Source organism: Furipterus horrens, unplaced genomic scaffold (genome assembly GCF_987537825.1).
Source record: "Furipterus horrens unplaced genomic scaffold, mFurHor1.1.pri manual_scaffold_10, whole genome shotgun sequence".
NCBI lineage: Eukaryota > Metazoa > Chordata > Mammalia > Chiroptera > Furipteridae > Furipterus > Furipterus horrens.
This window is the reverse complement of record NW_028327180.1, coordinates 89272181-89297409: the sequence shown is the minus strand read 5'-3', so window position 1 is coordinate 89297409 and position 25229 is coordinate 89272181. Positions and strand designations below refer to the sequence as shown.

Genomic DNA, 25229 nt, shown 5'->3' with positions numbered 1-25229 from the left:
ATTTTGTTAAGCTTATGGCTAGATATTTTCACTGAAACACAGTGTTCGCACTTAGACAAGCTATAGCTAGAACAGAACAAAACCTTTTGTCCATGCTTTTTAGGGCTGAATCAGTGATATGTCCCATTTTAAAATGTATTGCCTTTAACTGCTTTTATGACAATGGTTTTAAGCAGAAATATTTCTCAGCCACCAAAAAGAAACACTCTTGTTGCCTAGTTTTATTCTTTAACCTTACACTTTCTCTATTTCATACTATGACATCAGTATCACAGCTGACATTTTCCAGTTTTTCTCAAAGAACACTGACACACATACAACCAAATTGAGACAGCTCAGAATTGAGAGATGTAAATAGTGGAGTAAGAAATTGTGTCTATGACAAAGGAAAAAAAAAGAACCCTTGATTATTTTAAGCATACTAAATTAGGTTCCATACTGAGGAAAATTTTTTTTAGAGGAAAAGTAGTAGTTTCAAGATGGGTTTGGTCTTAGATTTAGTCAGACAAAAACAAAATAAAGCAAGAACACAAAACATAACTTGTCTCTAAAGTCACAAAATGGCACTGATGAGTATACATTTTTGTCCACTTTTTTGTGTGGGTGGGGAAAAGCTCAGTACTCAATGCCGGAGAAGATAGTTTTCAAAAGTAACAGTTTATTCAAATAGGGGAAAAAAGATTATTTTTAGCATATTGCTATGATCTTCAAAAAATATAAAATTAAATTTACAAAAACTGGAAGACCAAGTATAAGCAGTCTGGTATTTGCTTCAGTGTCCAGCACTATTATAATGATTTCTAGCACAAAAGCAAGAGTTCATGGATCTCAAGTATCTTCAATAACTGCAAGCATAACTTGAAACTACTGTCCTTGCTTCTTTGAGAGATACCTGCAAGAAATAAAAGAAAGATATCTAAGCCATATCATGCTAAATTCGTAACAATAAAGGAAAGCAGATTATTTTAGTAACAAAACTTTTTAAGATGAGTAATAACTGTAAATCACTAACATCTTTTGACTATGTGCCATGCACTGTTCTATTACATATTCTAAGTTCATTTAGTCTTCACAACAGCTCTATCCAGAGTTTTCTATTAGAATGTATTCCTATTTTACAGAAACAAAGAGGGTAAGCAAGTTCATACAGCTAGAAAGTGGCAGAGCTCAGATTCAAAATAAGGCCCTGGAGGCTGCACTCTATCACTCTATACTGCCTTACTTCCAAATAATTAGCATGGCAATTTCCCTCAAATGCCTCAAACTTCATTTAAAGATCTTATTTTTCTTGCACAAAGGTAGTGGCCAAAGATGCTAAGGGACTCTGATCAAGAGTGTAAAGATACAAAGACGCAAAAACATTAATTTACAAATCAAATTTTTATTCATGTTATTTTATAGAAATCTACCATTAAATCAAAACTTTTATATCTCTATTTCTCATATTTATAAATTGCTCTACTCAGTGGTAATGGGGGTGACAAAAGAATTCTTAAAATCTTACTACCTGAACAAGTTTCAATGGTGCAAAGCTTGATCACTTTGTGGCATTGTGGCATTGGTACCTATCACTTAGTTACATCACCTACAATTTGGAGATGCTGATAGAAATGCCTGCCTTAACTTCCTAACAGGGTTATAAGACTCTAATAAGAACCTATACGTCAGAGTGATATGAAAGCCAAAAGTGAAATTTGAAAAGCCCAAGTATTAGGACACGAACGGTTTTTCTCCTGTTGCTGCTATACTAGTGAAATCAGACCTTTAAAGATCTAATTCCAAACTATCACTTGTAGTACAGAATAATCCTGCCCACTTCTCAGGTGTTCCACTGCTTCGAAATCTTGATGTGTATGTACAGTTTGTATGTAGATTTGTGCATATGTTTGTGTTTAGAAAAAACTAGAAGACACCAAAATGGTAACAATGGTTATCTTTAAAAAGGAAAATCAAAAGTAATTGTTTTTCCTCTGGAGTAGTTTTCTAACTTTTCTGTTACACAGAGAGATTATGTGTAGATTAATTTTTAACAGGAAAAATTTTAGTGTATTTTATTTTATGCTGATAGTATTTTACAGTATGAGAATAGAGATTACATTCCCACATGATTCATAAGAGTGACTTAACATCAAAAATAATTTATAGGTAGCACTGCAAACATGTACCGGTCTCCCAGGTCCTCTCTAGCACAAGTACTAAAAACCTTAAGATGTGGATCTGCAAACAAGTTAGAGGTTAAGACAAAAGGGAAAAATACTTTCGGGGGAGATGTCACAGGATTAGAAAACAGGATTTACCCATTTTAAATAAAAATTGAGAGTTATGTGTATAACCAGAGTCACCAATTTTTTCATTCAGTAATGAAAGAGGAAATAAACAATTAGCACTTACCTTTCCCAATATTTGTGATTTAGGTCCAAAAAGTCATCTAATTTTGCTATTTCCTTGAGGTACTGAGTTAATTTTAGAAGTTCTTTGTCTTTATCTCGATTTAGATGTGCTTTCATAAAAGGCCTTATCTATTAGGAAACAAACATCACGTAACATCACATTGCAATACAGACACCAGCACAAATCTACACTATTCTATCATTTAGAGTTAATGAGAAAAAATATCACCAAGGGTGTTAATACTAAAATTTAATTTTATATTATCTCAGTTTAATAAACTGACAGTCACGGTATAATGTTTATAGTAGAGAGGCTCTTCCACCTAATTTACCAGCTTTCTTATAGCACTTGAACCCTATGTGGTTTCTCTTCTTTGCATAACTTAGACTTTTCCCCCTTCTATCAATCCAGTTGTTTCTACTAATTGAGTAATTTCACTCATATCATTTCATTCATAAAAAGTTAACCCAAATATAAGCTTGGTCTAACAAGAAAGATAAATTTGAACATCGAGGATTTTCATTTCAGTATATTTCCATGAAATTTTTATATAGCTAAGATATCATATATTTTTATTCCTATTTCTTCTTTCATTTTATCTTAAGCATCTATCATTAAAGTCTCCATAAATTTTTTTTAGTTGGATTTTGTTTTTATTTTTTAGATTCAGTTGTTGATAGTTTTGAGTTTGTTGTCATTTTAGTGTTCATAGTTTTGATCTTCTTTTTCTTAAGTAAGTCCCTTTGACATTTCATATAATAATGGCTTGGTGATGATGAGCTCCTTTAGCTTCACCTTGTCTGGGAAGCGCTTCATCTGCCCTTCCATTCCAAATGATAGCTTTGCTGGATAAAGTAATCTTGGTTGTAGTTGCTTTTCATCACAATGAATACTTCTTGCCAGTCCCTTCCTGTGTGCAAAGTGTCCTCTGAGAAATCAGCAATACTCCTATAGGCACCACCCTGTGGGCAACTCTCTGCCTCACTCTTGCTGCCCCCAGGACTCTGTCTTTATCTTTCACCTCTGGCATCTCAGTCATGATGTGTCCTGGTGTGGTCCCCTCTGGGTCCAGCTCGCCCTGGACCTTCCGTGCTTCCCGGACCTGTATGTCCATCTCCTTCGCAAAATTTGGGAAGTTTTCCTCAATTTTTTCAATTCTTGCTTCCTCATTCTGCACTGGTTGACTGTTTTTTTCTTCCTTATGTTAAAATCATTGATTTGAACCCCGGTTTCCTTCCCTTCACCATTGGTTTCGTGTGAAATTTCCTGTGTTTCTCTTAGCATAGCGTTCACTTCTTCTCTTATGTATCTGCCATACTCAAGCATATCTGTCAAGCCTGTTAGCATCGTTATCACCAGTGTTTTGAATTCTGCATCTGTTAGGTTGACTGTCTCCTCATCTGTTAGGTTGGCTATCTCCTCATCGCTTAGTTTTCCCACTGGAACCTTGATCCATTCCCCCTTTTGGGCCATACTTCTCTGTCTCCTCATTCTGACAGGCTCCTGTGTTTGCCTCCGAGTCCCAGGTAGAGCTGTCGCTCCTGTTACGTTGTAAGGGGCGGAGCCTTAGGGATTTGTCAGTACAAGGCCACCCGTTTCACCACGTTCTGGTGCTGTATGTGGGGGAGGGGTCCGAGAGGGAACAGTGCCGCTTGCCCAGCACTCACCCCTTTTCCAAGCACCTCTCCCACTTCCGCACCAGACTGTGCCCTCTCTCGCTGCTGCCCTGGCCGTCGTTCTCAGAGTGGGTGGGTCTGCAGAGGTTCTAGGTCCATGGGGGCCCTTTAAACAAGCGGACTCTGCTAAGAGACCAGCAGTTCTGCCTCCACCCCAACCCCCACTGGTCTGCACAGTCAGAAGCAATGAGGCTTGATTTTCCCTGGTGCTGGGACTGTGAGCTGCAAGGTCTGGTAAGGAGCTGGGATGCTCCCCAGGTGTCCTTCCTGACTTTTTAAAACGTGTAACTGCTTCCTGCCGGCCTGCTGCCGCCGCCGCTGCTGCCACCACCACACCGTGTCCTCTCTGCCCTGGCTCTGCCCCTCCTATCTTTCTGAATGAGTATTTCTTCTTTATATCCTTGTTTGCTGGATTTCCACGCAGTTTGATTTTCTAGAACTTCTGGTTGTTTCTAGTTTTGAGGTAGTTGAATTCCTTCTTAGTTGTGGAGGGAGATGCAGCATGTCTGTCTATGCCTCCATCTTGGCCAGAAGTCCTCCATAATATTTTTAATTATACAAGTTCTCCCATAAAGAGTCACATTTTCCAAATTTTACAATTGATAAATCTTATGATAAAAATTTTAAAGCTGATATATTTTGATTTATTTAAAAAGCATAAAAGTCAGAATGGTAGGCAGGGTGGAGGGCTGTAATTAGTAAAGGATATTATGTCTTCAGTAGCAGCTATATGTGTTATCTTTATCACAATTTGCTAATCTATAAATTTTATGCACTTTACTTTGTTACAGTTCCAATAGTTTTGCTATTTTTTAAAGACATCAGCTCAAATATCTTTATACAACTCAAAATAGCCTTTAAAGATTTTTTAAAAGTTATTTATTTTTATTGTTATCACATCAAAAATTTTATATTAATTTTGCCCTGCCAGTGTGGCTCAGTTGGTTGGGCGTCATCCTGCAAAGCAGAAGTCACTGGTTCAATTCCCAGTCAGAGCAGATGTCTGGGTTGTAGGTTTGATCCCTGGTCAGGCACATACTGGAGGTAACCGATCAATATTTCTTTCTCACATTTACGTCTCTCTCCCTGTTTCTCCCTCCCTTCCCTTCTTTCTAAAAATAAATAAAATACTTTTTAAAAATAGAAAAATGTTATATTAATTGTAAATAAAATTATATGTCTGAAATTTGCTTCAAAATATTACAGAGAGAGAGGTAGGTAGGGTGCAGAGCAAACATAATCATCAATGAATTAGTAAGTTGCTTGAACTGGATGATACATACATGGGGGTCTTACTACACAATTCTATGGAGTTCTATTTATATTTGGATTTTTGTTTTATATATATACATATATATACACACACAAACATATATATATAACATATATATATTTTTTTAATTTCACATGGCAAATACAAGGACTGAATGAATAATACTTAGTAAAGTATTAATATAGCCTTATTGTGATCTGAAGAAAATGCAAACTGGTCATTAGTTGCTAATTTTACATACTAACACTGAAAAACAGATACGTAGCCGTTAGGTATGTGCAGAAGCAAGTACTTTTAGGAGCCGCCACTTCCAAACAGGCAGTATGAGCAGTGCTGTTTCACAACAGTAGTGAATGTCAGGTTATCAAGACTTGCAGAGCCTTGCTTAAGCCCTGGGGCTGATAGCAAATAGGCGTGGTACCATGATGTACTGCAATGAGTGTATTATAATGTTTTACTGCATCCCTTCGTTCAACTAAAGATTATAAAGGCAAATATTAACTTTGAAACTATTAATATACAGTGTACTGAAGTGATCCCAACTTTAAAAGCAGGAAAGGATTTAAACTGAAAGAGAAAGTTGTGTCTAGTGGCTGGTAAATAAGAAGCCCTGATAAGTTACTTTTACTTTCTAAGCATTTGGTCTTTGGCACCATTAAGCAACAAAACTAAAATACACAATGATTCTGAGTCTAAAAGTCAATTAACTAGTTAAGTAGAAGAAAAATCAATTATTCACCTAATTGACTTCCCTGTTCCAGTATAATCACTGCTTACTGTACCATTCTTCAAAAATGATCCACGTGCTCACTAGCAGGACAGGCAACATATGACCACTGTTGCTCATATCAAAGAAACATTTTTAGAAACTTAGGAATATCTAGATTGTCTGAATTCTCCTATATCATCAATTCCTTGCACAGATAAAATGAGGTTTTCAGATTATCAACTGATTTATCCATGACCAAAACTCAAGTTCTTTTAGTTTAGTACTATATTCATAATTCACAATGCCTTCTATATTTATTTTTTAAATCTTAAGATTAGCAAGCTTATAGTAGTAGAAGTTAACTATTTTAAAAACAAGCAGTCCTATGTTTAAGCTCTCTGAAATCTCTTTTTGAGATTTCTACCAAAAGCATTATGAAATCATGATAACAAAGCATAGTATTTCAGAACGTTTACCAATTTCAAAACCGCTTCTGTGTCAGTGTGGACAGATCATTAAAACTACCTCTTAAAAGAGGTTTTCAAGAGGAGACTGTGAGAGATTCCTGTGGAATGCTTAAAAATACCTTTCCTGAATTAGAATTTTGGGGAGTGGAGACTCTATGTACTTCTACAAATTTCTTCAGTGATTCCACTGAGTCCTGTGTTTTTTTTTTAAAAAAATCCTGCTCTAAAGTGACATAAAGAACTAGAAATTTACATTATCATCTCTGCATCCAAAGATGAGTAGGGCCCACATGTTGACTGGGAAAATAAAGATTTTTTAAAACAGACATGAAGTTAATTATATATATATATTAATCCTCACCCGAGGTTATGTTTATTGATTTGAAGGAGGGAGGGAGAGGGAGAAGGAAGGGGGGTAGAGGGAGGGAGCGAGGGAGGGAGGGAGAGAGAGAGAGAGAGAGAGAGAGAGAGAGAGAGAGAGAGAGAGAGAGAGAGAGAGACGGGAGAGGAACAACTGGTTGCCTTCTCTACATGCCCAACAGGGGATCAAACCTGCATGCAAACTTTCAGTGCACAAGACTATGCTCCAGCCAACTGAGCCACCCAGCCAGTTGAAGGTCTTCTCAAAAATCATTCCTTGTCTCACTTTTACATGTGGAATAAAAAATAAAAATAAAATAAGAATAAGCCACTAAGCTAGCTCACAGATCCAGAGAAGAGACTGGTGGGTGCCAGAGGCAGAGGGGGAGTGGGAGAAAGCTGATTAAAAATAAAACACCTGGAGGAGTTGGCTAACCAAAGAGCCAGTGTTCAAAGTTTTATAAACTTTTCTAAATAGTTAAGCTTTTCTTGCATGACTGTAAGAATACAGTACTTCCACAAATTTGTGAAATTCAACAGTATTAAAGTTCTACCACACATTCCAGGTTACGTGAGCACAGTGAGTAAAATGATGCCTTACCTTCAGTCCATTCTGTGGGTTCATTAGAAAATTTCTTCCTATGTCATCAAACATAATGGTATTCTTTTTGCTGTAAAACTCTGAAAACTTTCCCCATATAACACCAAGCGGCTTTACCTTAGAATAAAAGTTTATATTTAACACAAATTTTATCAATAGGTCACCATTTCTTAAAAGCAGAAATAACGCAAAATGCCCTGCAGAACTATGCACGGCGCTCCTCTTCTCTGTAAGACAGGGACAGCTGGCTGTGTGAACAGACCAGAACTGAGATGCAACACCTGCAAAGCATAATGTACCTCAAAATGTTAACTTCTGGAAAATATGTTCATGTCTAACTGAACTGAACTGAACTCCGTTATGAGACTTTCCATAATTTCAATATGAAGATTCGGGGTCAAAGGAAGAGTAATTATTTAATTTAAAAAAGCTCTAAAGTAATTATTTAGATGTCTGCTGAGTAGTCATATGACTTCCTGGGCTAAGATTACGCCCTCAGAGCTTGAAGGTCACCCAAGTCTGTTTTCAACACTAGAAAACCTTAGTGATGGACAATGTACCTGGCCCTTTTACAACATAACTTAAATATTCAAGTATTTTAACACTGAATTTAAATACTGCAGAAAAATTAATTTTGTCTTTAATTCAGTGGCATGGGTGCATAATTCCAGGGCACCTGATTGCTTAACTTCAAAAGCACCATGATTTGTTAAGTTTTTGCTTTTATTTCTGAATTCATAAAACGAGCCTTCAAAAAAAATGATCTCCTTTATACATTCATATCTGTTGGTACTTGCATAAGGTCTATAAGACCCAATAATAGTGATTTCCTCTGGGAAACAGAGTTATGTGGCTAGAGGGTCCAAGTGGGAGGAAGACTTCTCATTATGAACTTTTTATTTTGAATCATGTGAATGGATTTTACACATTTAGAAAAAAAAAATTTTAATAAATTTATTTTTAGTGGCAAAAGTACATTTTGATTAAGGCAGGAGCCTCATTTATGGTAATATGATGTATATGGTAATAATAATTATGAGATTAAATGGTAGTAAGTAAATGGTGACAAGGGTTGTCATTTACAAATGTTTTCTTTTTCTCCTTCTGTAATTTATTTCTTCTTAGCGCCCTAGCTACGGCAAAGAATGTTATTGAAATATTTTAATTTTACTAAAATTTTATTTGTTTGTACGACTTGTTTACCACTGAAACAAAACCCTCAAATACTTAAAGAAAAATATACAGGGGCTGACACATAAGCCAGATTCTTGGTTTAATTGGCCAACAGAGCCTCAAGAAATAAGACAGGAGCTTTATGACACCTAGAATTAGGAATCCTACATCATCCTAAATAGTGCTGTCATTTTGTAATTAGTCAAGCATCAGCTGTTCTCCAAACATGGACTACTTTGTTCTTAATTAGAGTAATACTGCTGACTGTAGAAAAAAACTGAAAACACAGGAAAGCCCAAAGGAAAATTTTAAATTACTTATAATCCAGTCAGTACCAAAGATATCAACTAGATATTCTGATAAAATTATTTACCTTTAGCCTTTTTTATTAACAGCAACAGCCTCAGAGTTAAGCTAAGGGGAACCCTGAACCAAACAAAGGTTAAGAACTATTTTCTATCAGTTTGCAAACACTGCTCTATAAAATACTTCTTTCAATTTAATGATGTATCATAAAAATTTTTTAAAGCACTAAATATTCTACTTCATCATATGATTTAGCTGTGTCCCATTATACAGATAAACACAAATTTATATTCCAATTTCCTACTGTCAGTATAGTGAGAATTTTTACTCCTCTGATTTGTGATCACTATAACGACTATAATGTTTAACATTTTCCAAACCTATTACTGTTTAGATTTTGTAAATGTACCACTTCAGTAAGTGATAATTATATTTCCCCCAGATATATGTAGTTATTTCCTTTATTGAACAAATCCCCATGCACTCAAACCTTCCTATTTATGGTTTTGACAATTTTAATACTGTCTCCCGTAAGCTTTCCTAGCATGCTAAGTTCTCCCCAATTCCTAGCAGTTTGTGTTTCCAAAAGGCAGGGACCATGTCTCCTCATCTCTTTATTACCAACACTGCCTCTCACAGGGACATGCAGATAGTAGTTCAATAACATGACTAGTTACTTAACAGGTAAAGTGAAGAACCCTAATCTTTTTAGACCAATCCTTTTCTCTGATGGCTCTTGTTCTTCTCTGGGGATTCACATACATCATCCCAAACTACATGCATCATGATGTATCTGTTTTAATTAATCAGGTTTACACAGGGCAGGGCAAGTATGTTTTGGTTTCTTTCTAGTATCTTCCTTGAAAATGGTATTTTTTCTCACCTACTCTGTCTTCGGCAACACTGTGCTGCCATCATCATGGGACAATTATCTATGACCTTTCTTGATCTTTCCTACATCAAAACCCTTAATTTTATAATTAAAATTCAAATCTAAAAAAATTAATTCAAATCTATTAACGTTAAATTCATCTTTCCATGTCAAAACTCAACTGATACTTTATCAACCACTCAGATGTAGTTCTAAACTCTTTCTGTCGTTTATTCCATCACCATAATAAGAACTACATTAGAAAATAAAAAACTCATTAAATAAAAGTAAAATGACTTCTTACATCTATTAATCCTCTCCTTGGAGTATGTACTGTTATCATGGCAGCACTGTCCAACATGAAGGTTATCTTATAATTTGCATTTGTGCTCACTCCCAACTCCTGTAAAGACAAATATTCATGTGGTTAAGATATAATGATGTGGAAAATTCCAGGCTTTCTGAAAATTCCAGCTCTAATTTCCCACATGCCAACTTTCTAGTCCCCTGGCCACCACCTGTTACGTAACAACAGGCGAGTATTTCACTTTCACTTAGCTGAGTCAATAAATGGCAGTCCAGAGAAAACAAACTAGAAACAGACCTCCCAATGCACTGTTTATGAAGAGCGTCACACCTCTAGGTGTCACACAGCAGAACGAAGGAAGGAAAAGAAAGCATTATCGTAACACAGGCATAAAGAGAAAGAGAGGCTCTGCGGTACTTCCTCTTGAAAAAGGCACAGGTATTCAAAACAGTCTGTTAGCCCTGAAACACACCCCTAACTCTTGATACTGTTCATTTTTCTACTAAATACCCTCGAATGAGAATAAAATTAATTCAATTAAAAATTGCAGTTTCAAAGCATTCTTAAGATTATTTCTGACACTTACTTTCATTTTAGCTTCAATCCACTTCATATTTGTTGCAGCTAAAACATGAGGAATGATAATACAAGACATATGAAAAGCTTGAATTTCGTTTAATAAAACCTTTCTCCTGTATAAACAAACAAGTTTTCTAGCAAGACTAAAAATTCAATAAATTATACATTTATGGTAATTTTCTTTTAAGTGTTTATAAAAAATAAACATATCTGAGTACATTTTCAAGACAGAATAAAATTTTAACAACTTATATCTAAAAGATACAGGTAACCAATGCCCAAAAGAACTCTGAACCTAGGACATTTATAAAGACCTAAATGCTCTTTAAAACAGCTGATACTATTCTCTGTCAGTTCTAAACTCAAATTTAGGGTGTCTGGATTCCTATATTCTTCTATTCAGGCAATGCACAAGTTTTATAGGTCAACATAAGCAGATTACTATTGTGTCAAGCCCTGTCAAGTAGCCCAGCTGGTTAGAGCACAGTCCCGATACACAAAGGTTAGGTTCCATCTCAGGTCAGGGCACATGAAAGAAGCAACCAATCAATGCATAAATAAGAACAACAAATCAATGTTTCTCTCTTCCCCGCTTCCTCTCTCTATCTAAAGGTCAATTTAAAAAAAGACACAAATATTGTGTAGAAAGTTAATGTTAAAGATTAGCTAGGTTCAATGAATTCTGCTAGGCTGAGCAAACTCAGTGCTCACTGCATCTAGCAGCTTTTTACAGGGAGTCTGAGACAACTAAATTCATAAACTGACGTATGTTATGTATCTGTTCATTGTCAGACACCAACCAGTTTTGAGATCACTGATATTAAAACCCAACCCTCAGCTTTATGTGCCCTCCTGGTCTCAAGTTACCAGACTAAACCAAATACATATTACAAAGCAAAATCTTTAAAAAGGGAAAAAGGAATTCAATTTTTGAAAGTGTGTGTATGTGCATTTTTAAAGAGCAATCGAGGTACCTGCATTCTCAAAATACGCACCTTTAGCACACACACACACAACCACCAAAGGAACCACCTCCAATGCAAAACTGGCTGGCTAAACTAAATTTTAGAGAATGATGTATGTACAATAACAACAATCATGAGAGGAAAAACAATTTTTAAATTCAGTATATATTTTGTGTTCATGTTTTTTAGATGAAAAACAAAAAAATTCACAGCTAACAAAAAAGGTTTCTAAGTGACAATTATTATATGCCAGACACAATATTAGGTGTTATACTGGCATTTTTATTCTTACAATTACCCTGTAATATAGGTTTATTTATCTTCATTTCTCAGATGAGGAAGCTAAAGCGCAGACAGATTAACTGACTGACCTGCTCAGTATCACATAGTAAAGACAGAGCTAGAATTAAAATCTTACTCTATTTAGCTCTGAGGTGCCCCTCTCACTGTACTACTATGAAATATTGTAATTTATAAAAATAATTTATTTTAAACGTATGGATTGTAAAAAGTTCTCTACATTTCTAAATCTACTTTAATAACTTAGAGGATAAAGTTTTTTCTTAAATGTCATCTGATATGAGTTACTGAACAAAATATGTTTCCCGGGAAGCTTTCTTCTGTGTCTTACAAACCAAAAAATTAAGTATTTATTTTTTATTTTATAACTATTTTTTAATCCTCACCCAAGGACATGCATATTGATTTTAGAGAGCGGAAAAGGGAGAGAGAGGGAGAGAAACAATGATGTGACAGTTGCCTCTCGCACATGCCCTGACTGGGGACCAAACCCACAACCTAGGTATGTGCCCTGACCAGGAATCCAACCTGCAAACTTTCAATTTACCAGACAACACTCCAACCAACTGAGCCACACTGACCAGGGCAGAAAATTATGTATTTAAGTATTTAATCTTAATGGCTGTGAACTCAAATTATCACCGAACAGTAGAGATATTTTGATTACAAGGAAAAATACAAAGAAAATTGTTATAGACTGCAATACAGCTATGTGGCCCCTCACCAAAACCTAGTACAATTAACCCTGGCTGGTGTGGCTCAGTTGGCTGGGTGTTGTCCCACAAACCAAAAGGTCGCGGGTCTGATTCCCAGCTGGGGAACATGCTTGGGCCATGGGTTTGGTCCCCAACTGGAATGCGTGTAAAAGGCAACCAACTGATGTTTCTCTCTCACATCAATGATTCTCGCCCTCTCTTTCTCCCACCCTTTCCCTCTGTCTAGAGCAAATAAAAGAAAAATAGTTTTTTAAACCTAGTACAATTAAATGTAGCATATTTAATTGATTACATTTTATTTAATTCACAATCAACATAGCTCTTCTCTGCTTATAATATTGCCAGAAGTAACTTTAAATGTTTGTGGGGAGGTCAGATGTAAATCAATACACTGCTTTCCTTTTCAAGAAAGCATTGCCACAAAAAAAAAAAAAAAACCTGCCAGTTGAACGAAACAGTGTGCTCAGTAACGTAGTAAATTTACTTTTTGAAGTCAACTTATTACCTTTATCTTATCACAGACCTGTAAGTTCCTGGAATAATCTATAGACCACAATCTGAATTAGACTACGTTAGTCCATTCATTAATTTTCCTTAAGTAAATTCACACTGCCTCTCTATTTCTGAAGAACCATACTACTGTGATTTTTAAAAATATATATCTTTCTCCAAGTGTTTTGAAACTAGAGTGATGAAGAAAGGAGAAAGCAATAACATCTTGATATCCTGAAGCCATCAAAGATTCTACAATAAAGATCAGAAAGAGAAGTTCCCAGTCAAGGTGGGGAGGGGGTATTATAAATAACTATTTCAGTGGTATTGGCAACTATACTGTGATGCAAGAAATGTCAAACGTGGTTATTGAAAATTTGCTAAAACAAATGAAAAATACCATATTTAAACACAGGTCACTTAAAGTGATATTTTATAAAGCAGAATAATATAAGGAACAACCTTATTTCCATGAAAATCTAAACAAAAAATATATAGCTTACACCAAATAACAATGTCATAATCCTCATATGCAGACGTTAGGAATTCATGAAGATATGGCCGCATTAATTCTACCCCAGTCTCTGCACAAGACCTATGGTCTAAAAGAAAATCAATCATAGATGAATATTAGTTTATTATAGTGGCCAAGTACCTAATATCAATTAAATTTAGCAAATGTAATAGAAACACTCAAATGCAAGCTACTTCAGACTGAATTACGCTGGCTGACAAAGATGTCTTCAAAGCACACAATTTAATATCCTTGTAATCCAATTTTAATTGATCGATTCTGTTCAATTTGTGAAGAGCAATAGCCAGAACTTAAGCTTATATAGTAAGTAGAGTGTAAATTTTTTTGTCATCTAAAGTGTAGATGTTACTTTATAATATGGAAAACAAACTAGGGCCACTTATACTCACTTTTAGCCATTCACCTTCCAGATACAACCACATTTCACCACAATGAGAGGTCCAATTAACTTATAATCTAATTTTAAAATAAGTGTACATTAACTTAAAAGTTTAGGTAGATTAGTGGTTAAGTAAATTCTTTCTAGTATCAGGAGTCAATTAATCCTGTATTGACAATATTAGAAGATGAAATGAACACCTTTCTGTTGCATGTGAGAAATTTTAAATTCAAGAATCTGCCCTGAACATAACTGAACAAAAAACCTAAAATAAAATATCAAAAATTATTTTTTAAATAATCCTCAGAAAAATTTAAATGTAAATCAATAGAGAATGACTTGGTAAATTATGATGCATCCATAAACTAGAACTCTGTGTGACAAAACAATATATATATTTAGTTCACAATGAATAATATTAAATGAGTGAGAATATGTTCAATACATCATTAAGCAAAAGCAATAAAGGTATACATACAAACACACCCTTGAAGATACACAAAAATAGGTCACTGGGTGGCTCAGTTGGGTAGAGCATCATCCCGATACGCCCACGTTGAGGGTTTGATCCCCGGTCAGGGAATGTACAAGAACCAACCAATGAATGCATAAATAAATGGAACAACAAATCAATATCTCTTTCTTTCTCTTTCCCCCTCCTCCCTACTCTTCTCTCTCTCAAATCTATAAATAAAAAAATTTTTTAAATACATACAAAAATATAAGAGTGGTCATTTCTTAGTCTTGGGATTACAGATGACTTCTTATTCTTATATGTGTTTTCTACAACCAATGATTTACTTTTCTAATAATAAGGAAAGCTTTCAAATATTTCATATTGCAAGGAAAACATAACAAAAGACAAAAATTGTGGGTAACACATGATAAAAGCATGATATTAGTTGACTTACCAAATAATGTGTAATCAACATCTAGTACCAAAAGCTTTTTCCCTTCCCTGGGTGGATTCAAAATTTCCACTTTGTACTCTTTCACTCTTCGAGAAATTTTCAGGAGGTTTTCTTCTCTAATGAAAAAATAAAATCAATGGAATATTATGCAGCAGAAAGAAAAAAGAAGGAATTCCTACCCTTTGCAAACAGCATTGATGGAACTGGAGACGGTTATGCTAAGTGAAATAAGACAGTTGGTGAAAGACAAATACCATGTGACTTATAAGAGAATCTAATGAACAAAATAAACTAGTGAGCAAAACAGAACCAGAGACATGGAAATAGGGAACAGACTGACAGCTGCCAGAGGAAAGGGGCAGGGGGACATATGGGGAAAGAGGAAGGGAGTAGCCAAAGAACATGTATGAAGTACCTATGTATGGACATGGACAACGGGGGTGGGGATGGACTGTGGGAGTGGGGGATGCGGCAGGACAGAGGAGGACAAAGAGGGGAAAAATTGGGACAATTGTAATAAACAAGAATAAAATAAAATTTAAAAAATAAAAAATAAAATCAAATGAAACATTCACTTTTTCTCACATTACAACCAGTGGGCTTTGGTAGTGAAAAGCACTTACCTATTTTCTACTTCAACCACTTCGTCTTCAATATCAAAGTCATTGACAACATCATCGTTGTCAGGAGGTGGACCTAAGACATCTTCCTATTAAGATGAAAATACTTTGTTTTACTATGTTATCATTAACATAACAAATACATGCACAGTAAAAAGCAAATGAGAGACTCAGTTCTAGAATTTTTCAAGCACACACCGTGGGGAAACGTTCAAATTTTATCATTTGTTATATACGTTCATGGGGCAGATCTGCCATGTTAAATCTGACCATTTGCACTACTACTACACTTACAGCGGGCCACATACTAACAAGTTCCCCCATTTTTGTTTCCTGCTGAGTTAATACCACAATCACTGTGTAGCTTTTATTTTTCATTCACTGCTCAACTGACAATTTTACCACAATTAAAACTATGATACAGAAGTGTAATGTAAATCATCTTATCTTCAAAGGGACAAATGGTAACAAAAGTAAACATTTACCAAGCTCTCCTCACGAGTTCCCATCATCATGATTTTAGTATTTGGTTTCAGTTTGAGAGCTCCAAGCTTAACATCATTTTCTGCAGGTTTGCCTACAATACAAGCAAATGACTGTTTTCTCACTAAAGTTCAGGTGCTGGTTTCACTATCCCATTATACAAAACCCTAACATTAAAAGGTTTCTTACAGACCCCACAGCAGGTTCTTTTTTTCCCTTAAATTAACACACGGATACTGCTGAGTTAGGAATTTCTAACACACTAAGAAGTACCAACTAACACAAGGTTTGATTTTTCCCCAAATCCGTCTCAAGGAACACCCTTATTCAACTCACTAAACAAAGTAAATTCACGGTTTGTTTTATTGTTCAAGATGAAGATAACTGTTTTCCAAAAAGTCGAGAAAACTGCACACCTAAGGTAACTGTAGATTTAAAGTTACTCAAAACACACCCTTCCATGATACGGCAAACAGAGACACCATGAAAGTCCCTATTAGACTGGGTATAAACACTGCCTGTAACTGCTAATCATCACTACTTTCAAATCAGAAAAGGTAATTTGGGGAGAGTACAAGGCACAAGCTCTAATGAAAAGGCAGATGTCAAAACTTACACTTTTACCTGGAACTTCTGTTTCAAACATTTAGCAAGCAAGCACCAACTATCAGAGGAATCAAAAATAATCTTAATCCTGGTGGTATTTTCAAGTAACATTTAATACTTTTTCTTATATCATAAAACAATGTTAGGAACAGCTCGATAAAAGAAATCTCCAAAGGGAAAGACTTATTAAAGACAAGAGATAACAGCTAACATAACAGCTCCTACCAGTGTAAAAAATTTGACACGAGGAGAGAATTACCTTTAACTTTAAGACCGAGTAATTTCTGCCGCTCTGGTAGCACTCCTGTAAGGGTCCTGAGAAACTGTTTGAGATCCAGCACTGTATCATCTTCTGAGAGCGTGGTCACTGAATATTCCTGTCCGCCCCATTTCACGATGATAGGCAGAGCCATCTTGGAAACATATGTTGAGGCAGATCTTGTTCAGAAAAAACACACCTAGGAAAAAGTACACACAAATCAACAAGTTAAAATACACTAAAGATGATTCCAGACCTGTAACTTTCAAGTCTTATGAGCTGTGCAGTTTGAGTTCTATTTTACAACTTGATGGTAGAGAAACAGGATTTTCTTACAATAATGTTAGTAGAATGCCAAAAGTTATTAGGGCTAAGTTAAAATTCCCCCACCCTTCCAATTTTTGGCTTAGAGTCGCTGCTTCCTGACATTCTATCAGATTCTCTCTGTTCAGCTGGAAAGCTGCAATAATTAGCTACCTATCCCTCCTACTCTGTTTGGTCAGGTTTAAGCTACAGACACGGTTCTCCGCGACCAACCATTGTTCATTTAACAATTGAGAGGCAGTAGGGTGAGTCACTAAGAGCACAAACTCTAGAGCCAGATTATCTGGGTTCAGGTCCAGGCTCTCCCATTTATTAACTATTTGACTTTGGAAAGTTACTTGAGTCTTAGTGCCTAGGTTTCCTTATATGCCAACATAGGGGATGATAATACTACCTCTATCTTAGGGTTCTTATGAAGATTAAATTAGTTCATATTTTAAGTCACATAGTACCTGGGACATAGTAAGAAGCATTATGTGAGTATTGGTAAAATAAAATTAAAAAAAAAAAAAAAGGAACTGAGGTGTTTCGGGCAGTGTGCTAAATCAATAGTAAATGGCCATTATCTGTTTTATATTCATACACCGGACAGTTTTTTATGTTGACAACCTCATTTAGTGAAGTTGTTTGATAAGAACTGTCCCGCTTTTACAACTAAGGAAACAGGAGTTCAGAGAAGTTATGTAATCTGTTCCCGGGCATATAACTGGTAACAGAACAGGTCTTCTGACGAAATTTCATGTTTTTTTCCCTACACCACCACTGCCTCTTTGAACTGGACCCGCAGACATCAAAGATCAATAAATACAAAACCCACAGGCACATGTGCAGTTGTGAATAATTCTCATCAATAAGAGTGTGTAGGTCTCCTCCACCATAAAGTTTCCTAAATTTTCATAAATTTGTTCCCCCTACAGGTAAGAGAAACTGAATTTTCTAATCTCAAGGTATTGGTATTTCCAAATGCTGTCATTTGTTTATTGAAACCTTTGATTGTACTCTTCATGTACTACAACCAACTGCAAGAAAGAAGGCCAATTCTGGATCTTAACATGGAAAAATATTCTGAAAACTTAGGGTGGCAGGTGTCTTCAACATGCCGGTTAGAAGAGCACCACAAATTCACCTACATTTATTCTGTGTACAGCCTGCTCTACTAAAAACTTTAAATAAAGTGTGTTACTTCGGACCAATGCATTTCATTTTAGAGATAACTTGCTCTAACAAATGTTACGATCCTCAGTAAAAACAAAAACACAAAAAACAAACGGACCTTGAATCCAATTTAAATACAGTTTTGACATTATTATACAGATTAGAAAACTCAAGTAAAACAATGTGCCTGAGACACACAACGAAAAGTATCCTGCAAAGGCGGAAATCTGAAAGGAACAGTAGCAAAAGTCAACTTCCTGGGAATTGAGGAGAGGGGGTTAACTTTGCAACAAGCCCGGTAAGAGGTGCTGCTGCCACCTCGTACCCAGGACGGCACAACAGCAGCAACCGAGGCAGCGCAGAAGAGAGGGCTGGAGGAAGGGGCTGGTACGGAAGAGCTGGGAGAGCACGTACAAGAGAACCCCTCAGGTTAAAAGGATCGGTGTCAATAGGGAGAGTGAGCGGGAGAGATGCTCAGACCTCAGAAGAGGGAGGAATGAAGTTTGGGGATGCACAGCCCGCTGGGGCGCGGGGAAGCCCTGTACCTAGGCAAGGAGCCCGAGGAGGAGGGCGGCGGCGAGGCCTGGGCAGCGGACTAGGGCAGAGGCTGCCGGGGGCGCCCGCACGGAGCCCCCAGCCCGCCGTGCCCGGTGGCAGTGGAAGCCCCGAGAACAGCAAAGCTGCGGCCCCCCCCATTCAAACGCCGACTCGGCGGGCAGCACGCCAGGGTACCCCCAATCCCCTCACCTGGAGCGCGGCGGAACCGGCGACAGCGAACGTAGGAACCGGCCGCAGCGGAACGCAAGGCACCGGAAGTGAAAGTCAGGGTCCGGAACCGGCTGACGAACCGGAAGTCAGGGTTTGAAACGGAAGCGCGCTGGGGACTGCTCCGCTGCTTCCCTTGTTTTTCTTCCGATGGTAGTGCTAGATGGCTTCTGTCGGGGATTTCCTCGTGGTGACGAGAGAGCGAGGCCTTTCCGAGACTGTGACCGCTGTGCAGATGCCTTCGACTCCTGGACGGCGTCCTGCCCTCGCCTGTTCTGCGCATGCGCCAGTTTGGAGGGCCAGCGCTAGCAGGGTGTTTTGGGGGTATGACGTCTGCGGTGTTGCGGGCTGTGCGGTCGGTTGCGGGTTGTGTGCTGGCTTCCCCAGGAGTGCGGATACCTTCATGATATTCCAAGTGAGACCTGAAAGGACCCATTGAGGTTGGAAGACTTGAGATCTTTCCGTGGCACCAGGGGCCACCAATACTCGTAATTTCAGCGTAGGATTCTACCCATTTTACCCACTCCAGGGGGGGAAACGGGATTGTTAGGAAAGGGACGGGACAGGCCTAAGTACTCAGAAAACCAAGGAAGCAATTCTAAATATAAGAGCTGCCCTGGAGATGTTTATAGCATTGTATCAAATTCTGTTTCCGTCTGCCTATCATCACCTCCATTTCATCCTCTCTCTGCGAGGAAAGCCAATTTACAAATCCCGACGAAAGAATTCCAGACTTTAATGGAAACTCAGAGCGGTCTCTCTCTGGCTCATGCAGCGAACTCCCAACGGGCATCACTTGCTGTTAGCCAGGAAATGAAAAAAAAAAAAAAAATTGCCAGATGGTTGTATATAGTGCCAAACAAAACCTAGCTTCTGAAAAGGAAGGGAAAACACAATAATATTGGCCCCCAAATATGCACCGGTCCTTGAATTACCTGTATTTTTCCTTCTACTTGACAGCAATGTAGCATTCATGTGTTCCTACTGGCTGTTACAGAGGAGAAGCAAAGAGCCAAGTTTTGTTCCTTAATAATGTTTTAGTTAGGAGCCACACTGTTTTATGTTCTCTTTGCTTCTCTCGGTAATTTTTATTGCCCTAATTCATGAGTATCGGCTCCTTTTAAAAAACAAAGCATATTTTCAGAAAAAGTATGCAGTCCTTAAAAAAAAAGAGCAAGGGAAAACCCCAAATTAAAAGAATTTGTACAAAAATCATGCATTAGCAATCCAGCCAAAGAAACGGTCAAAGAACAAGTGACTGGCGTCTAGAGTGAATTATAATTTTGTTTCAAACCAGTCTCTTCCTTGCCTTGTTCACATGGTAACCAGGTGCCCTTTTTTTTTGTTTGTTTTTTGTTAAGGTCACTGATTCTAAGCAACAGGCTTCATAAAGAGTTTCTTCTTTTCAATAATGGAATAGTCATTGTACAGAGTCTGATAAGTTTGGTATTACTGGAGCGCAGATAATTTAATAATTGTCAAGTGTTGAACAGTAAGTAGTATTTCTCAGAGAATAATGGTAGCAGAGTATTTTGGACAAATGGTCCATTTAACAGAAGGATTTTTAAATTATCTTTTGCCCAGGTATTAGTTCCTCCAAGTCCACTTATATTTAGCTGAATATTTAAAAAACACTTGGAGTAGATTGAAGGATCTCATTTGGATATGGGATCTGGACTCTTGTAAATGAACACAAAGTGGACGCAAGAAGGCTCACAGCACCAATGAGAAGAGAACAATAAAACTTCCGCCTCGTGCTGCTGCTCCTAGCACCACTCTTAACGCCTAGAGGATGATATGCTGTCCCTCGTCCTTCTCCGCAGCAACTAAGGATACCTGGTAATTCCTTTGTAGGGTTTTGATAGATTGTCAGATCTAAAAGACCAAAAGGAATATGGAACCAATTTCACAAAATCGGGTGATAAACTGCTACCACTGTGATCACGTTTGGATTGGAGGACCAAGGACATCCCTGCACCCCAGCCAGAAATCCACCACCACCCTGCTTTATCTGTGTCTTCCCTGACCTGTTGTCTTCCTTTCCTTTTCTCTCTCAGGCCGTGTTCCTGCTCTCCTTCCAGTTTTAATTTACTTAACTGTAGCACTTTGTTTCTCTGTTGTAATACCTATAAAAACCTTACCTTTTCCCTGATTGCAGTCAGTGAGCTAAAAGTGGACAGAATCTGCCAGGGCAGGCTTGACAGGCCCTTAGTTCAGCCTGGCCAGTTTACTGCCTTTCTCTGTTGAACTTCCTTTCCCAGATGACCACTTGAAAACCTCAGCTGTCTTTAAACTGCAGATCTTAACATTTACATCCTTGTCTTGGCAGATGATGCCTCATATTTTGCTAAGAAAACAGGTCTCAGAGAGGAATTTCCTCAACTTCAGACCTCTAAATCTACAAAGCTATATCAGCACTTGTGTTCACTTTTGCTTCTGTTGCAATGGGCAGTTTCCTTCCACCTGAAGGCAACCCTTGTATTTGTGCTCTGGCCGCTTTTCAGGAAGCTTTCTATAAATCCAGCATCCGTCACTCTTGTATTTTTAACCTCTTTCTGCTGGCTCAGTTTCGTCAATGATAAACATGATTTCTGCTATCCTTCCCTTTCACAGTTGGGTATTTCAAACAAATGTCTAAACTTGACATAATCTATAATCGTGTATTTCTTTTAGAAAATTTGTTTAGTGATAGTTTCTATGATTTCATTCGTTTATTTAACAAATATTGAGTGTATCCTTTGTTGTTATGAGTATTTTGGTGTGTATTTCAACATTTTCCTGTGTATCCAGTCATATACAAATTATAATCATTTGTTAATATGTATGTCGTCGTCGGCAGCCGTCCGTCTCGAGAGACGATGGTGTAGCTTCTTAAGAGTCTATCTGCACTGCCGAGAATGGCTGTGCAGTCCGACTTGGGAGTGACACGGTATCTGTCTCCTCCCGTGTTGAATCGACATCTTGCGATGACGCTGAAGCTACAGAGCCTGGGCAGGGTAATATGGAGGGTCTGCTGTTGCCCATGCAGCAGACCCCCCCCCCCCCCCTTCGCAGCTGAAGGATCCAAGGGAAAGACGGAGTCGATACAGCTTGGCTTCAGGTGCGCCGCAGGAGTTGCCGGTGTTGACTACAACGTCAAACCGCCTTAGGGACTCCGGCTCCGGATTTTCTGTCGGGGTTTACTCCCTTAGCCTTTCCCCTGAAGAGGTATGCCGCAAGGCAGCGGAGGTTTTTTGGAGTCAGAGTTTTCCTTCTCTGATGTACCCTGACTGGAAGATCGAACCAGCGACACTTAGCTCGCAGGCCGACGCTCAATCCACTGAGCTAAACCAGCCAGGGCAGTAATATGTATGTATTATGTGTATAATATGTATTATATAATAGGCTCTCATTACCTGATATTCTTTTCATTCATTATTCACCCATTCAGCAGATGTTTAGAGTGCCTGCTTCAGCCAATATCATACTAGGCTCTGAGACTGTAATGGTGAATAAATCAGACATGGTCTGTTTTCTCACAAAGCTTATAGTATAGTGAGACACTGTCACTCACTAAACAAATTTTCTGAAAGAAAATCCTTATCAGATAATTCCAGCATCTCATGTTGGTGTTGGCATCTGTTGGTTGTCTCTTCTCATTCAAATTGAATTTTCCTGGTTGTTGGTATGACAAGTACTTTTCTATTGTATCCTGACCATTTGGGGTATTATTACATTATGAGACTCCCAAATCTTTAGCAGACCCTCTCTGACACTGTATTTGCCAGGAAAGGGAGATGTCACCTTGTAACTTCCTGGTTGGGGTAGAAAGGACACTTCGTTACTTTTGTGCAGGGGTGGGAGTTCACGTTCTCCCCCAGGCCTCCACTGACACCACCAACACCACCGTAGCTGGTAGGCAGGGGGTGGTGCCTCATCACTTCTCCCCATTTGGTCTTTGCTGACATGGGAGACTGTGAAGGCAACTCATGAAAGGCAACTCATGGCCGCTGGAAGATGGTAACATTTCTGGCATCTCACTTAGCCTTCTCTGACACCATCCTGGCAGGGGGCATTGGGGAAATTCATAGCTTGGCAAGGGTGGAAGTCTAGGCTTCTCACAAGGCTATTGCTGACATAGAGGAGGGTGGGACCGCCACTTTTGTGATACTTGGTTGGAGTATGGCAATGTGTTGGGGGTCTTAAAATCCACTCCCATGTTCAATGATTCACTAGGAGGATTCACAGGACTCTGTATAGTTATATTCACAGATTAGATTTATAGCAAAAGGTTACAAAGCCAAATCTCAAATGCAAAAGCTTCATGGCATGAAGTCCAGAGAAATCCAGGCACAGGATTCTAAGAGTTATCTCTCAGTGGAGTCACCCAGGATATACTTAATTTTTTCATCAATGAACTGTGACAACAGGATTGAGTGTTGTCTTCCAGCACAGCTCATCAGTCTCAGTGGCCAAGGTTTGGGGGGCAAGGGCTAGTCATATATGTACCCATTGCCTGTCGCCCATTCCAGACTCCTGGAAGGTCAACAGGGCTGCAGCATAAACCACATCCTTTGCATGAATAGTCTAGGTACAGTGAGACACATTATCACTTAGGAAAATTTTAATATCAGCTAAGAGTACTGCTTATCAATAAAGTTCCCAGATGCTGGCTAAGGGCCAACCTTGCAATCAGGACTTTGTATGGACAGTTAACTTTCCTGCATGAGTGGTTTATTAACTGAATATTTTCTCCCTTGCTAGGCTACACCTTTCCTGGTCCTTTGTTAGAGAGTGCAGGCTTTGGCGGGCTTTTTGTGTCTGTGCCAACTGATGTTTATGGTTGCCCACATCTTCAGCACCCAGTCTGAGAAATAAGAAGCAATAAGAAAATCCAGGGAAGTCACTGCCATGTCTTTCAAGGTAACTAGCCTATTTGCCTTCTCTCCCCCTTTCAGAGTCCTTTTATATTTGTTTTATAATATCGTCCAGGGTATTTAGCTATACTCACAGAAGGAATGGGGAGAAGTACAACTACTACATGTTGTCCCAGAACTGGAAGTCTGTATCGCTTTTATTAATTAGAAATAAAATGAGAAAAATTTTTAATTGTGAAAATAAAACATGCATATATGACACAGGCTGTGTTTTTATTGGATTAGAACACTTGACATGAGACCTAATCTCTTAAAAGAAATTTGAAGTGTACAATAAGTATTATCAAGTTTAGGTACAAAGTTGTACATTAGATCTCTAGAACTTAATTTTAAGTCTGGAATTAGCAGGCTTAATTTAAATATAGGGTCTAAAACTTACCAGCAGAAGGAAAAATAATATGATTTGACTCTACTTACTTTAATAGTAAAGTTAATTTCTCCCAATTATAAACATGATATATATTCATTATAGAAGATTGATTTTACTTTTTAATTTAGTAAATGCAATGAAAATTTCAAAGTTAATAGAATTACAGGTGACAGAAGATCCAGATTTGTTTAATTTTGCTATCATTTTATAGGGAAAGTATCAAGAAAAAAGGAGAAACTTTCCTGTAGGATAAGACTAAAACAGGCCCTGAAGATGGCCCTGCAGGCAGTCTCCCACACACAGTGTTAACCGTTGAACCTGTATAGCTCGTTTATTTCTAAAGTCATGTGCATGGGAGATACTATCTTCCCAGACACGGGAGGAATAATTACAAATGTCCCTACCCACAAATTCTAGACTAATGAACTATTTCTGAGATGAAATTTTAGTATAATAAATTGCAGCATAATCAACATTTGATTTGAAATCTTAAACAAGAACATCAAATTGTTATTATGTCGCAGTATTTCACATTATGAAGGCAATTTTCATTTATTTGTTTTTATATCCACAGTGACTCACTCGTAAGTGGATAAATTAATATCTCCCATGTTTGCATAAATATTAATGAGATGTCTAGACTGTTATAATCTGAACATTTACAACAGGACAAAGCAAGCTTTGATCACCAGTAAGCTATCTGTAATGAATAAGCTACCA

At 37.8% G+C, this 25229-nt stretch overlaps 1 protein-coding gene and 1 long non-coding RNA gene across 3 annotated transcripts; one reads left to right on the top strand and one right to left on the bottom strand.

The window, feature by feature from the left end:
- Positions 1 to 638: 638 nt before the first annotated feature.
- UBLCP1 (ubiquitin like domain containing CTD phosphatase 1) lies at positions 639 to 19295 on the bottom strand. Of its 2 annotated transcripts, XM_090288509.1 has the most exons (11): positions 19206 to 19289; positions 16980 to 17178; positions 16117 to 16208; positions 15635 to 15720; positions 15012 to 15127; positions 13690 to 13788; positions 10721 to 10758; positions 10132 to 10230; positions 7478 to 7594; positions 2392 to 2519; positions 639 to 892 (listed from the first exon to the last, which is right to left on the bottom strand). In XM_090288509.1, the coding sequence occupies exons 2-11, from the start codon at positions 17131 to 17133 to the stop codon at positions 865 to 867; spliced, it is 957 nt and encodes a 318-aa protein (XP_090144635.1). In that variant the 5' UTR covers positions 17134 to 17178; positions 19206 to 19289; the 3' UTR covers positions 639 to 864. The 2 variants fall into 2 exon arrangements, with proteins under 2 accessions (XP_090144635.1, XP_090144636.1); XM_090288510.1 differs by lacking the exon at positions 13690 to 13788 and having other exon boundaries at positions 19206 to 19295.
- An 18-nt stretch (positions 19296 to 19313) lies between these two features.
- Positions 19314 to 24261, top strand: LOC150000937 (uncharacterized). The gene is made up of 3 exons (XR_016513333.1): positions 19314 to 19547; positions 20585 to 21062; positions 23967 to 24261. It is a non-coding gene; the product is annotated as an uncharacterized LOC150000937 (long non-coding RNA).
- The last annotated feature ends 968 nt before the right edge of the window (positions 24262 to 25229 follow it).

What these genes read in the sequence shown, in the direction of transcription:
- UBLCP1 (XM_090288509.1), bottom strand. Translation starts at nt 17,133, where the DNA reads ATGGCTCTGCCTATCATCGTGAAATGGGGCGGACAGGAATATTCAGTG. An exon ending in ACTCGGTCTTAAAGTTAAAG is followed by an intron (nt 16,209 to 16,979) that starts GTAATTCTCTCC and finishes CTTGTATTGTAG; the next exon opens with GCAAACCTGCAGAAAATGAT. An exon ending in TTATGACATTGTTATTTGGT is followed by an intron (nt 10,759 to 13,689) that starts GTAAGCTATATA and finishes CTCATGTTTTAG; the next exon opens with CTGCAACAAATATGAAGTGG.